The 13,965-nt window shown below is 36.5% G+C and overlaps 1 protein-coding gene across 2 annotated transcripts; it reads right to left on the minus strand.

Moving 5' to 3' along the window:
* Positions 1-822: 822 nt before the first annotated feature.
* On the minus strand, positions 823-13,895 carry LOC124409208. 2 transcript variants are annotated; one of them, XM_046886684.1, is made up of 4 exons: positions 12,989-13,895; positions 4,456-4,759; positions 3,663-4,316; positions 823-1,969 (listed from the first exon to the last, which is right to left on the minus strand). In XM_046886684.1, the coding sequence occupies exons 2-4, from the start codon at positions 4,749-4,751 to the stop codon at positions 1,300-1,302; spliced, it is 1,620 nt and encodes a 539-aa protein (XP_046742640.1). In that variant the 5' UTR covers positions 4,752-4,759; positions 12,989-13,895; the 3' UTR covers positions 823-1,299. The 2 variants fall into 2 exon arrangements, with proteins under 2 accessions (XP_046742640.1, XP_046742639.1); XM_046886683.1 differs by having other exon boundaries at positions 4,447-4,759.
* Between the last annotated feature and the right edge of the window lie 70 nt (positions 13,896-13,965).

Raw genomic sequence — 13,965 nt, forward strand, 5'->3', positions numbered from 1 at the left:
ATGATTTAAGTATTCTTTCACAGACTCTTAGAAGGTAAGCGTTATCGAAAGACAAGATTAGTAACAAACCTATACACATATTACAAACTGTTCTGTGAGAGACATGAGACACCTGAATTCGTCTATGAATTCGCGTTCAAAATGGATTTGGATCGGATTTAGGATGTCGAAGAGTGACAAGACTGGTAGTAAAACGTGCCTCATATTTTAGTATTATTTTCAGCTTCACTAGATATGGTAAGCATCCGATATACCATGTTAGAATAAAAAAATTATACACTAAATCTTAAGATTGCTGCCGATGAGAAATTTTTTTTTTTCAAGTTAAATGAACCAAACTGATTCGAAAAATAGTATCAAATCTGGATTCATAAGCTCTATTTATGGAAATATATTATTAAATACACTATTTGTGCGAATAGGGAATCCTTAAACACTGCAAAATTTTAATCCGCACTGAATTGACTGTATTAGCACTAAATCAATTTTCTTTTTTGTTTCTTCTTAAGTCGTATGTAGTAGATATACTTGCTCATCATCGGATGTTACGAAACGTTATCATGTAATCAAAATCTGTAACTGTTTGTACTTCATATTTCTCACACAGTTAGATGCATAATTATGGAAAGTCGTGCAATGTCAAAAGTCAGACTTGATTTGCATGCTTTCAATATTGCGGTAGTTCAGCTGTTGTCATTTTTTATACAAATATCCCTGTTCCATTTATTATCGTAGGAAAAAAAATTATGTAATTAATAAATCCGAACTACATAATCGTTGATTTTATCGGATAAGGTCACGAGCTTGACAAATTAAAAAATTTCTAAATACTCCAATTTCTACCCATTACAATTGTTTCGCGCTTAATGAAAACTTTGTATTGCTACAAATGTGTTAAAACAAAATATCAGATGAAAAATGATATCTGAATAAGTTTAAAATACTGCGAACTGTTTTGGTTGTATGTCTTCGATGTTTGAGTTATATTATTATTGTATTAGTCATTTTAAATAAAAGTGAAATACGTAAAAATGGTATTTAGGTACAGTAAGTAACGAAGGGGTAATTAATATTGCATTAACGTCACTGAACTTCCGGAATACGACTGAGAGCAGAAAGTCAAGAGTTGTAAGAAAAAAGAAAATGAATAGCAACTGGTAAATTAGAATAACGTGGACAGCTTAAATCGACATTTCATAATAGAATTCAACTACCAATGTGAACGGAGGTAGAAAAAAAATGGATGCATTTTTTACAGTGAACATGTATGAATTTTTTTCGTAAAATTCATCCTAACGTTTATTCAATCTTGAGGTATGAATTCGGCGTTGCTCCTGGCCTCAAGAGTAGAGGAGTTTTCCTTCGTGACGTCGCAACAGGCTGGTAGACGTAATTTCCTTGTAACGTTCCTGTCAATGTTTTTTGTCTCTTCGTGCTAGGGCTAAGCTCATATTCAAACGTCGGCTGCTTAGCGATATTTAGCTGCATGTGCAACGTGTCCTTGTTATCCTCAATATCAATTTCATCATAGATATGTTCGGTAATATCTATGTCAAAATCTTGACTGCTCTCGTCATAACTGTCTGTTACAGAATTTGCTGCAATATGATTATGAACAGGTTCATTGTACGGTGTATTTTCTTCCGCAGTTTCATCGCCAGAGCTTTCCGCCTCTTCTGACATAAAGCCGCTCCCTGCATACTTCATTTCACCCCGTTCTAGTAACTCTAAGTGGTCAGGATATATCATTGCCTTCTTAATTGCAAGAGGATCTTTTCTTGACCATTTCTGTACTTCTTCATCCATTTTCGCTATCTTTGCTGGATTTATCGCCCACAAACATCCTTTTCTTTGATTGCCATTACCTGCAGGCTTCTCTATCTTTTCGAAACATTTATTCAACGATAAATTGTGCCTTACAGAATTTTTCCAACCATTCGGCGCTGTCTTGAAGTAAGGAAAATGTTCACTGAAATAAATAAAAGAAAAAAGCTTGGCTTAGAAAACTTCTAAGAGTAAACAGATCTGCTTAATTAGTCACAAAAACTAGAATTTTAATTTTCGTAGATAAAAATGTTGGAAACTCGAATCTTTGAAACGTCTGCAAGAATTCATGTGATTTTTCTTTTTATATCTATTTTGAGTCAGATTTTCTCCACTAATGTATTTCTTAGAACTAAAAAAAAAAAAAAAAAAAAAAACAGAAGCCAACAGTGTATCTGGTAGAAGTACCAATTTCAGACTTTCTTATTACCAGAATCACTATATTTGTCTGACGGAAAAATGATAGCCTGAACAGTAAAGAATGCCAAAACTATCAGTTTTCTACATTTACAACAATATATGGAGCCGAAATTGCTTGGTCGAAGAATCAGTATTGCAATAATAATGTACATGGTGATAGTTATAATCATATATTCACGCGATGTCACGAAATATAATAAAATATATCACATTAAACAACATAGCAGGATTTGTAAACAAAGAAAGAAGTGAAAGGTTTCGAAAGGGACTGTACCCTGACATGCACCTGGTGCTCCAAGGGCCCCATACAAAATGGTTGCTCCCCCCCCTTAGTAGCCTGGGAATAAAGGAACAGGGACAATAATTTTCCATCTTGTGCCCCCTCCACACTTACAGGGTTTCAATCTATTTTGCACCATCAGACCACATGGCCAAAAATTCAAATGCATTGGCAATAAGCATAAAATTATTAACCGCAATTACTTTCATAATTTGTTATACTTGTCAAGCTTTGACTGAACAGCTACCTATTTTGCTTTTTAGTTGAATAATCGCCTTGTTTAATATAGATTAATTATTTATTCTAGTTTCGTGTGCCTACTGATACGCCTATTTGAATGTCAAGTCATCATGAAGAATGGTTCTAATTATAAAAATTTTGGGATAATAAATGACCTGTAATAGCATGAGACTTCCTGAGTAATGATCCAAAAATAATAGGTAAATAGATGTACATCTTATGTACATAGAACTGTATCAAATCCCAAAGTAGGGCAGATATGTTACCTAATACGTCAATAGGTACATTGGTTTGTTTCATTTTATCCAAGTTATCCAGTTTGCCTTATTCAAAAGAGTAGTGAAATCCTGTTTCATGCACGAGTAATTTCAGTCTGAGTTACTTCCTGATTCAAAATAACAGCGCCTTATCTTTCCGCACATTTAGTGTACTGAAGAAATTTTAGTGAAGTTTTAATGTAATGCTTTACATATCACACTTCTCTTGACATTATGTCAAAGTCTGAAGGGATTTTTATATCACCATCTCACAGAGCAAAATTTAATCAACCGAAGCAAATTATCAACAGGAAGCTGGAATGAGTTGAAGTTGCACACATATCTTGCTCTACCAACTAATATACATAAGTCTCTGGCCTTACCCCAGCGATAAACTGTTTTCACAATTCACAATGATTAAGTTACACTAATTTGTGCACAAAAGACCGGAGTTGGATTGCAAATAAAAAATTCTCTACGAGATTCATCATTGTAACCTATGGCAGCATTTATAAAACATTTACGTAATCCTGTACAGAAGCTGGTATGTGGCTTTTATTCTTTCGTTTAAGTTTTGGAAGATGAGAAAGAAAAGGTGATTTACTATCATGGCTGCTCTACAAATAAGAAATCAAACTCACCACATGAAATTGTAGATTTCCGAAACTGGCAAAGATCCTGTGTGGCTATTCTTTAGTGCCATCGCTATGAGACAGGAATATGAATACGCCGGTTTTGGATATGGTCTTTCGTCGTAATCTGAGAGGTCAAATTCCTTGTCCCTTTTTATTGTGGGAACTGTGTTGTGAACGTTGTTATGGTAATTTTGTTTTCTAACGTGCTGCGCGTGATGCGGACTCTGGAGTAGTTTGAAGTTTTGTACTTTTATATTCGTAACAGTGTTTAATTTCTGTTGAATTTGAGGTTTGGCTATCTGTGCAGATATGGTTTTTATGATAGCGTTTGTACGTAGCGAATTTTGCTTCAGTTTCGCCGGTATTATGGTCGTTGTAAGTTCCTGCTCGTCTTCCGACTCCTCCTCCTCATCTCCCTCTTCTTCTTCTTCCTCTTCATCTTCAGTTTCCGTCATATCATGCTCGTACTGTTCCCCTTCCGAATCGTTCTCATCTTCCACATTGACTTTCTCTTCTTTGACATCTTTTTTCACAGAGAAAGAAAAGTGTCGACGATTACTGTGCGGACTTGGACTTCTCACAGTTATATGAGGCATCACAGAGTTGGGATTGACCATCACCGAAGCTGCGTCTCCTCCAGTAATATCCAAGTTGAAATTGCTGTGGAAAATTGTTCAAAATAAGTATAAACGAACATAAATTTCATCCAAAATCAAGTCGCTTATTGTTATCAGCGGTAAGATATTAAGGAGATTTACGTCCCCAACGTTTATATTGAACGATTTTTTACCTCACATACCTGTTGGAACTATTGCTATTTCCATTTAACAGACTAGCCGAGCCGAACCAGCCATTGATATCATCTTGACAGCCGACGGGATTGTCATCCATCTCAAGTGGCGACAAGTCGGTGAAATTGAAGCCCAGCTCGGGATGGCCTCCAATCACTCCTTCTACTTCACACTTTATGTCAACGTCCAGCATCTCCTGCAACGATACGCTATCTGTGCCTAAGTAGTAGTCCATTGTGAGCCAAGGATCTCTTGTGGACCCTTGATCCAGCCCGGTACTGTGTCTGCTCTCCGTGTCCAACATTCACGCGACTGGAAAAAAAATATCAACCATGAAATATTCCTAAAACAATTTCTGCAGTCTACAAGGGTATCAAATTCGACTTGATGAGTATGCAAATTTGACGATACGTTTAAGGAGAAGAAAATAGATTTTTCGGTACATCTGCCAAGGGTTCTTCTTCTCGTAATATTTAAAGCCCCTAAGCTTGACGTAACGTAATAATGGGTTGATAATACAGAAAATTTATCGCCCTCGGCAGACAAGAAAAATGTGAAATAAGAGATAGAAAAAAAAAACGAAGCGTGGGAAAGAATATTACGAGAATTTAAACGGACTAAATATCGCACATAACGAATTCTTAAAGTTAGCTTAAAGAACTGATATACGAAAAGTATAAGGTAGTGCTGCATTATAGTTAATTAAGTGCATAATATTGTCTTGCTCCGTATTTAGATTGCCAGGTAATCTTGTAACGTGATCCGAGGTATAGTCAATAGAATTACAGCCAAGTGAGTTCAGGTATATACTACAATAAAGTAGTATACACGTGACCTCGCATGCGGCAGAGAAGAGTGAATGTGTGCTGAGAGGGTCTTGAACTCCTGCATCAGGCTAAGCTTGTGGGTGTGACTGACTCATAATACTATAGCCGATTTACTATAGAATGTGTAGAGCTCTGTAGTACTCCAAGCGATAGTGAGTTTACTTCAACGGAGAAGGAGGAGGAGTAGTGCCTATACCTTCTGCCACGTAGTAGTGTAAAATGCTAAATAGCCGTAGAAGCAGCAATCACTAAGCGTACTAAGCTTGTATCGTCGACTAGGGAACTGACCCTGCTTCAATTACATGTACAAGTACATGAATAATGCATACTACAGAGTATATTATTGATAAGTTGATTGACAGGCCCAAGAAAGGCCCAACCCAAGAATGGCGAATAAATCATCATTTTGTATCGTATTAATTAAAAAATTTCTGTCCATGTCTAGAAATGAAAATACATTTGCATCGTGTGTAAAAAAAATTCGTTTTGACATACAGCTCCAAATCGATGTGTGTATGCTCATTAGAACGTTACATTGCGCAAGATACACATATTCAATATTATTTCACAGCTTTCTTCACAACTATTCAAGTCATAAATTAGGACTGAAATCAATATCTACACGCATGTGGATACGTGTACAAAAATTCAGAAATCAAATCGAGGAGAAAAAAATTGTGTTATCCTTGAAGAAACGATTGAAGTTGTTGAAAAATAAAAAAAAAACCTAATGAAAAAATAATAAAATTATACATAGTTACGACATGGGTATTTGAATGGTGAAAATTGACGATTTTAACTCGGACGTAACTTTTTTTTTGCGCTTCGTAAGACGGAGCAACGACCTTTATTGATAGTGAGAGGGAAAAAAAACCAGAATTTTTTCGAAGGTCAACGTACGCGTTAATTTTATTTCTTTGGACCAAAGCCAATAATAAAATTGGAGGGAGAAAAAAAAAATTTCGTTACGTATGTCGGGTATTGCGACAATTACCGTGCATAATTTTAGAATCTTTTGTCTCGCTTTAGAGACGATCGGCGGTCTTTCACACTTGCTCTCTCCGCCAAACAAGAACAACCTTGGGCCTTTGGCTGTTTAGTTCTTTTCTTTTTTCGTCTGTTTTCAAGTCTGGCCATTGAAACGTGTGCGGTGGATATTACCATGTGTCGTGCCATGCCATGTGTACAGTAACTTGACTGACTAACAATAAGTTTACTGTCGCAACTTTTTACTATATACATATATACTCATTGACCGATCGTCAGATCTCTACGCCTCTGCAACGTATTACTATAATAACTCTCCATCTATTGTATTTATTTTATTTTATTTTTTTAATTTTCCACACAACTTTAACAACGGGCAAACGGTTGAACCCAAGCAAACAGAATCGCCAAGAGAAAAATGGATTTTCTAATGAAGTACATATATCGAAACTGAAAAGTACAATTTTGTTTGCCCAGTAATCGAGGGTGAAAAATGATTAGGATAAGTGTGAAAAATCGTTACAACCATTCTGTTGTAATTCGGTGATTTTTGCGTACAGCAATTTCCGGGACTCGAATTAAATTGCGGTTATTTGACTCAACGTAGACGCCCGGTTAAAACGGACTTGGATAAGAATTTGTTCCTCGAATATCAGAGAGACACATGGCTTATAGCCGCTGGCTGATTGCGTAGCAGCGAAGGAAAAGAAGAAGTAAAGAGTCGACGGGAAGTAGTTGATGGTAAACTATATAAAAGCCACGGTTCGAGGATATTTACGGTACGGATTTAACTTCGAATTTCCGTGATGAATAATTCTATTCTAAATCACTTTTAGGAACGAATTTGAAAACTCCAGGGAGTGGAACAAGGAGTATTTAATATACCATTAATAGCGTCGTGACACTTGACCTGAAGGGTAATTAACGGGATAGATTCGACTCGCAAAGCGTAACGAACCGTCGAGTGATCACGAAGGCTTGTTCCGAGTTTCGAGACAAAATTGTAGTATAGAATAATGGAAAGATCTCTTCCTGCATCACTGGACAATCTGTTGTTCTTCGCTCATTTATTTATTTTTATCTGTAGTTCATTTTTCATTCCGTCTATTCTTCCCAACATTTTATACGTGACGAAAATCCGTTCAGTACGTATAAAGTAATCTGTCGATAAAGTCGGATGAGCACAAAATTAAAAGGAGAAGTAACCGAAATAGAAAAAGGAGGGAAAAAAAATGAACAACAACACGAAGATCAATAGAAAGATCCTAGATACGGATAAAATTGTTCGGAATGTTGCAGCAGCGTTGCAGGCATCGGGAGAATGAGCATAAGAGATGAGAAGAACTGAGTATAGATGGTCCACAGATGGATTGATCCCTGCGACGAACCGAACCGTAATAAATCAATATTACACCAATAGTACCATAACTGCGCCCGAAAGCCTAGTTCACACTCGGTGAACTTCACGAGCTTCATGAGTATCCCGAATGAAAACCGGTTTTCTTGATCACAAAGAAGAAAGAAGAGAGAACCTGCCTTCCTCTCGAGTATATACGTTTATAAGAAGACGACCACGATGCCTCAGTTCAATCCGATATACAAGAGTAGTATTATTTTTCTTCTTCTTCTTCTTCTTCTTCGAGCATAAGTATAATACAGTAGTAGATATGTAAATGTATACACATATGTACATATTTACAAAAACTGTACAACCAGTACGGTCATTCCTCGTTTCGTACTTCAAGCCTTAAAAACACGTTGTATTCTCCTCTAACTGATTCTTATATGCATACGTATATAAACGATGAAATGTCGAATATGTAGATCGTGTAATGAATGGTATAAAGTTTGTCCGATCTGTATTCGATATATCTAAATAATATACCACCCGCTTGCTTTTTACCCCCAAGGAATATCATCGAGTCGGGATTTTCCAAATTTTCAACTGTAGGTATACCAAAGCTGAGGAAAAGTGCGGGCTAAAGATTCCTGGAAGTGTTTGACCGTTAATCTTTTCTTTTGGGTATAACGTGGGTCGGATTATCCTCGCTAAATCGGGTAAATGACAATAGAAAGAGAAAATTCGGGTGAAACTTCTCGCCTTGCACCCTGCTGGCTTATACCTAAGGTTTGTTTCAACGGATTCGACTAGCTCCCTGCCCTACCGACCCGCCCAGTTTCTTTTTCTTATTCTACCTACACAGGATTATCTTAGGACCGCAGGTATAAGGCATAAATTCTAACACTGGGCCCTACCCCGAAGTAAGGAAGGATTCATTTGTCTCACAGTCAGGCAGGTACAGTAATATTCATCAATGCTTTAACCTTCTAGCCAACTTGTTTCCGGATAAGATTGAAGTTAATTTTGCAAGTTAATAGTAACTTTAAAGTAGTTAAGTTTTCAAAATATTAATACGTTTCACCGAACTGATTAACCGAATTTCACACATTCCTGCAATGGTTAAATAACGATTTTTCCGAACCGTTATTCATTACAATAACGCTATTAACTTCAGCCTCACGTCCGAAACAAAATGCGATTTTGATTCTATGCGAATTATGTGACAATGGATTCCATTTTCTCAATTCAATTGGATCACCAATAATTGTCACATGATTCGTATAGAATCGAACTGGCATTTTGTTTCGGACCGAAAACAAGTTGACCGTAAAGACAATTCATTAATGAATATTTCTGAACAGAAAAGAACCTCAATTTAGCTAGTGCTTTAGGTGAGCGAAAGAAATTAACAATCGTGTCCAAGAAGAATTATTATAATATTATTGATCGTCGATCATTGCACCTATAACAACTTGCGTATGACCGAAATGATGCAGGTATTTAATAACCGCAGAATATTATAATGTGCAGATACAGGTACATACGGGAAGACGTCGACCGCGAATTGATAGTATTATTACATCGTAGGCATGTATATATGCTCAGTATCACGTACGTATATTAAGGCGGTTGACCACTTCCTGCAACAAGGCGGTCGTATATTCGTTCGGAAAAAAATACGGCAGGGAATATGACAAAAAGAAGTAAAAGAAATGTATAATCTCAACGCCACACGTGTTACGTACACTGCATATTTTACTGTGTACCTGGGCCAAAATTTTTTGTAAGATATTATTCTTTATACAATGAATATACTATAAATTTACAAACAATGTATAATGTTTATCTTGAGCATCGATTGATGAATTTCGCAAATTAGTATACTCGCGTGCGTGTGAAAATTTCTATCTGCTATATTTAGTGTAGTTTGTGGTTCGCAAAAATAAAAACGAAAAAATAAACGCATCTTTGTTTGATTAGCTGTTGATTAGGTGTGCACATATACATATATATGTATGTAAGAGGATTTCGAAGCGAGAGGGCTATAACCTGCTCTCGTCATTATACATGTGTATATACATACAAACACCATGACACGAACATTAGTTATTGGCATATCATATTGACCCGAATGAAAGTAAAAACGGAATGGATTATTTCGCATCTATACTTGTATATAACGCGTGTTTCCGATCAAGAATTTTATACGAGAATTAAACAATTTTCCTCTGTTGAACATACCTACACGATGAATTATAGAAATGATTTAACACTTTTTGAAGAATAAAAGAATAAATAGCCGTATAGTACAAATTATGTATGTTGGACATACATGTACATATAAATACAAATTTATTCCAACCTTTTTCTTTTGTATGCATGTTTTACTTGGTAAATTATGTGTTGCAATTAAAGCTATCTCGGCCCGACTGCAAAGACGCAAAACGAAACTGAATGCGAAATAATAAATGGATGATCTCGGGTTGGACCGACTGTATTTTCTTTAGCCTCTACTACCCTCTCGACTATCGATCCGATTTCCCCTGCTACATGCCCGACTGTCTGCACCCTCTCTGCGTAGAACGACGAGGGGACGAACGGATGGTTTGAAAATTTATATGGAAGGGGATGGGTTGTTGTTACGTTCGGATAAGGTTTTCGTAAATGTAATCGTAAGACACGATTGACCGAAAAACCGACAAATAAGTTGAAAAGAAAAGAATTTTTTTTTTTAAATAATTCAACTTACGGTTAGTCGAGAAAATGAAATATTTTCATGTTTTTTTTTTTTTTTTTTTCTTTTAACTTTATAAAATGTACAAATAACGTGTACAAGAAAAATTTAAAATCACATTTCGCAACTGAATGAACCGCTACTTCGTGATCGAGCTTTGTCTAATATCGTTAATAATATCAAAGTCCTCGATAAGCGGCGGTTCATGCAACTTGTAATTCAGTGTTCGTAGTTTCTTCGTGGGCGCGTGTCGTAAATGATGTTCGACACGTACCACCTCTGCCTGTATTCCGTAGTCAATATATACGTTATAGGCACACTCGGGGTGTAAAAATATTCGTATATAGGTGGTATATACAGCGTTTACGGATATAGATATAAATTCGTTAGGTAGTTGAACCGGGTAATGAAAAGGTAAACATCGGTACATATAATGTGTGCAAGGTTTGCGCCGAGCAGCATTTCCCTCCTTCTAACGATGATTATTCCAACGTAAAGAACAGAACTCCGCGCCTGAGGGTCTGAGAGCCTGAATTATATACGCACCTAAGGCACATAACATATGAAAGACTGAACGTCTATTTGTACATACATGCATAACTTTCTCAATTTCCTGTCTGCCTCATTATGGAAACCGTGTGTATATTTACAGGCAAATTGTATTGTCCGAAAGAGACAAGATTGAACGATGAATTTGAAAAATGTATACGCATTAGAATGTAGTAAAAGGCGAAAGAAAAAAAAAAGTAAAAACTTTGTTCAATGAATAGGATTATGGATAAGAAGGAGAAAAAAAAAAACTGCTAAGATAAATAGACAATTTTCGCGAAGAAGGCAGTAAAACTAAAGTTATATATATTAGTTATATAGTGTGTGTGTGTGTGTATATATATATATATACACTACTTGGCAAGATTATATTTCGGTTTAAGCCCGCAGGATGGGTTCGGTGTTGGGCATATGGCGAGGGTTGGGGTTCCCAGAATGTTTCTCACGGTCAAAAATTTCCCGTCCATGGGTTGGATTGCCGGGAGAAGGACCCCTTGAAATGCGTGCAGAGCCCCCCGTCTTTTGTTTGGGTATTATACTTTTAGAAAATTTCCACTTTGACGTTGAAATATCTATTTAACTTGCAACGTGTCTGGCTTGATATTTTTGAATTTAAAACGATCTATGATCCGAGTTAATTTTTACTATTTTTGAATAAAATCTTTATTTATTTATCTTCATTCAAAAGACGTTAAAATACAGAAATTAATTCTTTCAACAATTCGAGAGATACCAAGTAAGAATGACTGGAATTTGTAAACGCTGCGGATTGAACGATCAAAGTCTGAAGTCAATTTCACACAATGTGTTAATTTTTTTAACGTTATCATGATGTATATTTAACGCGTTTATACCCGAAACTCAAGTAGGTGTGAAGAAACGGTTTTAGAGATATGTGTCAATTTTTAACGAAAGTTAACGGGGAAAGAGAAGAGGAGATAGAAAAGTTGATAGTCAAGAGAGTAAAAAAGGAACGACGAACAGGAAAGAATTAAGAATGAACGTATAGCGTAAGTTTTCTTTTGGCTTTTTTTTTTTTTTTAATTTTTTTTTTATCAAATTACAAGTGTCAACACGTAACGAAGCGGTTATCGTTCGTAAACCGGGCAATGCGATAAGTCTGTAAACACGCCACACGGTGTATTACGGCAGATAAATCGATGCTTTACGCGGGAAAGTAGTAAAATCGTAATGGTAGAAAAAATCACTCATGTATGCAGATAGGACTTAACAAGAAATAATTCTTGTTAAATAATCAAGTAATCTTACTTGGAGCAAAGGAAAATTTAGAATTTAATCAGTCGCATGTATAATTTACATAGTTATTATATCTGAGACAAGAGCTACGTGTCAAGAGTAAGAATTGTAAACTGTTTAGTCGGTAAATGTCCACACCGAGAGAAAGGTAAGGAGGGAATGACCGGTCTTGTACTCTTTTTATTGTGCACGTATTTTTCCCGCCGAAACATCCGACGATGTGTTCACGGTATGCAGACACGTATTTCCGTCTAATCAGAAAAGAAAATCGAATCGATTCTTTGCTGTTTAACAAATGAGTGGTAAATACACCCGGTTGCCATGACGTTTAATCTTGCGATATATAAATTCACAGAAATGAAATTTATTAACCGTACGTGTCCAATACGACAAGCTGTTCCCGCCTTGAGCGAAACGTTGACAAATAAATTAATGTGTGAGTAACGAGACTCTCGTCTCGGTGGTTAAAAATATAATATACACTGAAAATTCCGTACGGCGAACGTCAGGTTTGACACGTAGTTGTATATTAGAGAGAAAAATTATAACTATAGGAAAAATATATGTTAGAAAATCAATCTTCATGGTGTAAAACGTAACGAGACAACGTGACATTCGTTGTCGACACTTTAACCGCGTAAACAGATCAATGCTCGAACACCGATAAAAGTATCGAGTAAAAAAAAAAAAAGAATCGAAACGATTCCAGGTATGCGCGTAATAGTATGACAAGAGCCCACCGAACAAAACCGGCATCTTCCTTCGACCGCGTGATTATTTTGTATAAAAGTAAAATACGATAAATACTTTGTAGTTAATGTTATGAATTAAATATCTTCACCTACCGGTTATTAAACAGTCAGGACGAAACGTTGTTGTCTTATGAAAAAAATCACCACTTTCATGTATCAATTTTTGGCCAAAATATATGCAATTTTAGGCAGAGACCATATATAAACGAACACCGACACAAGGCCCTCTTTACGGAACTGAAGTAACGTTGACGGTGGACTCGTGAACAAAGACCACGCACAATTTCAAATCTCTCGTCGCCTATTGGCCCGTTTGTGTCACGTGAACATACCGCTTGGCGTTCATTGGACCGCTGGTATTGGGGTGTGAGATCATTTTAAATTCTATACCAATGCACATGGCTGACAAAATACATTACTACAACTTGATTTCACCACGTACGAATAACCCGTGCACCGTTTCAGGCCTATTCAAAGATACAATTTCCGTCAAAATTAACGTCTCCGATATCTACTTCCATCGACAACGGTTTACCGACTTGACAGGTGCGGTCGGGGCGCGCTACGTCGCTACCCCCCCACTCCAAAATGGCCGAACCCAAAGTGCGACGTATAAATAGGTAATTATTGGCGAAATAAAGAGTTATTTTGACATTTCTCCATCGTGAATAATATTGAAAAAAAAATATCAATCATTATCTTCAAAAATATTTAACAAGTTAACCTTCCCCGAGGTTTATTTACGGTGGATATACATATGCCACGGACGAATCCATTATCTTTACGATAGAGGGGAGTCGGGTTGCCCCGTTAAGAATGAAACGGAGCCGCAAAGGTATTTACCGTTCGTTCCTCTCTTTCTCTCTCTCTCTTTGACTCACTCTAACGTATAAGATAATGGCGGGAAGACGAGACATTCACGCACACATTGAGATACAGCCGGCGTGTGTTCCTTGCGATGAAAAAGAAAGAAAGAGAGAAGAGAGCTAGCTGACAAACGAGTAATACTGTTACCTGCACACTTGATAAAAAAAAAAAAAAAAAAAGAACGAATAATAATAATTATTATT

Source organism: Diprion similis, chromosome 8 (genome assembly GCF_021155765.1).
Source record: "Diprion similis isolate iyDipSimi1 chromosome 8, iyDipSimi1.1, whole genome shotgun sequence".
NCBI lineage: Eukaryota > Metazoa > Arthropoda > Insecta > Hymenoptera > Diprionidae > Diprion > Diprion similis.

Coding starts and splice junctions, on each gene's coding strand:
- LOC124409208 (XM_046886683.1), bottom strand. CDS start 4,751: ATGTTGGACACGGAGAGCAGACACAGTACCGGGCTGGATCAAGGGTCC. Junction 4,317..4,446: donor AGTTCCAACAGGTATGTGAG/GTAAAAAATCGT, acceptor AATTTTCCACAG/CAATTTCAACTTGGATATTA. Junction 1,970..3,662: donor GAAATCTACAATTTCATGTG/GTGAGTTTGATT, acceptor TATTTATTTCAG/TGAACATTTTCCTTACTTCA.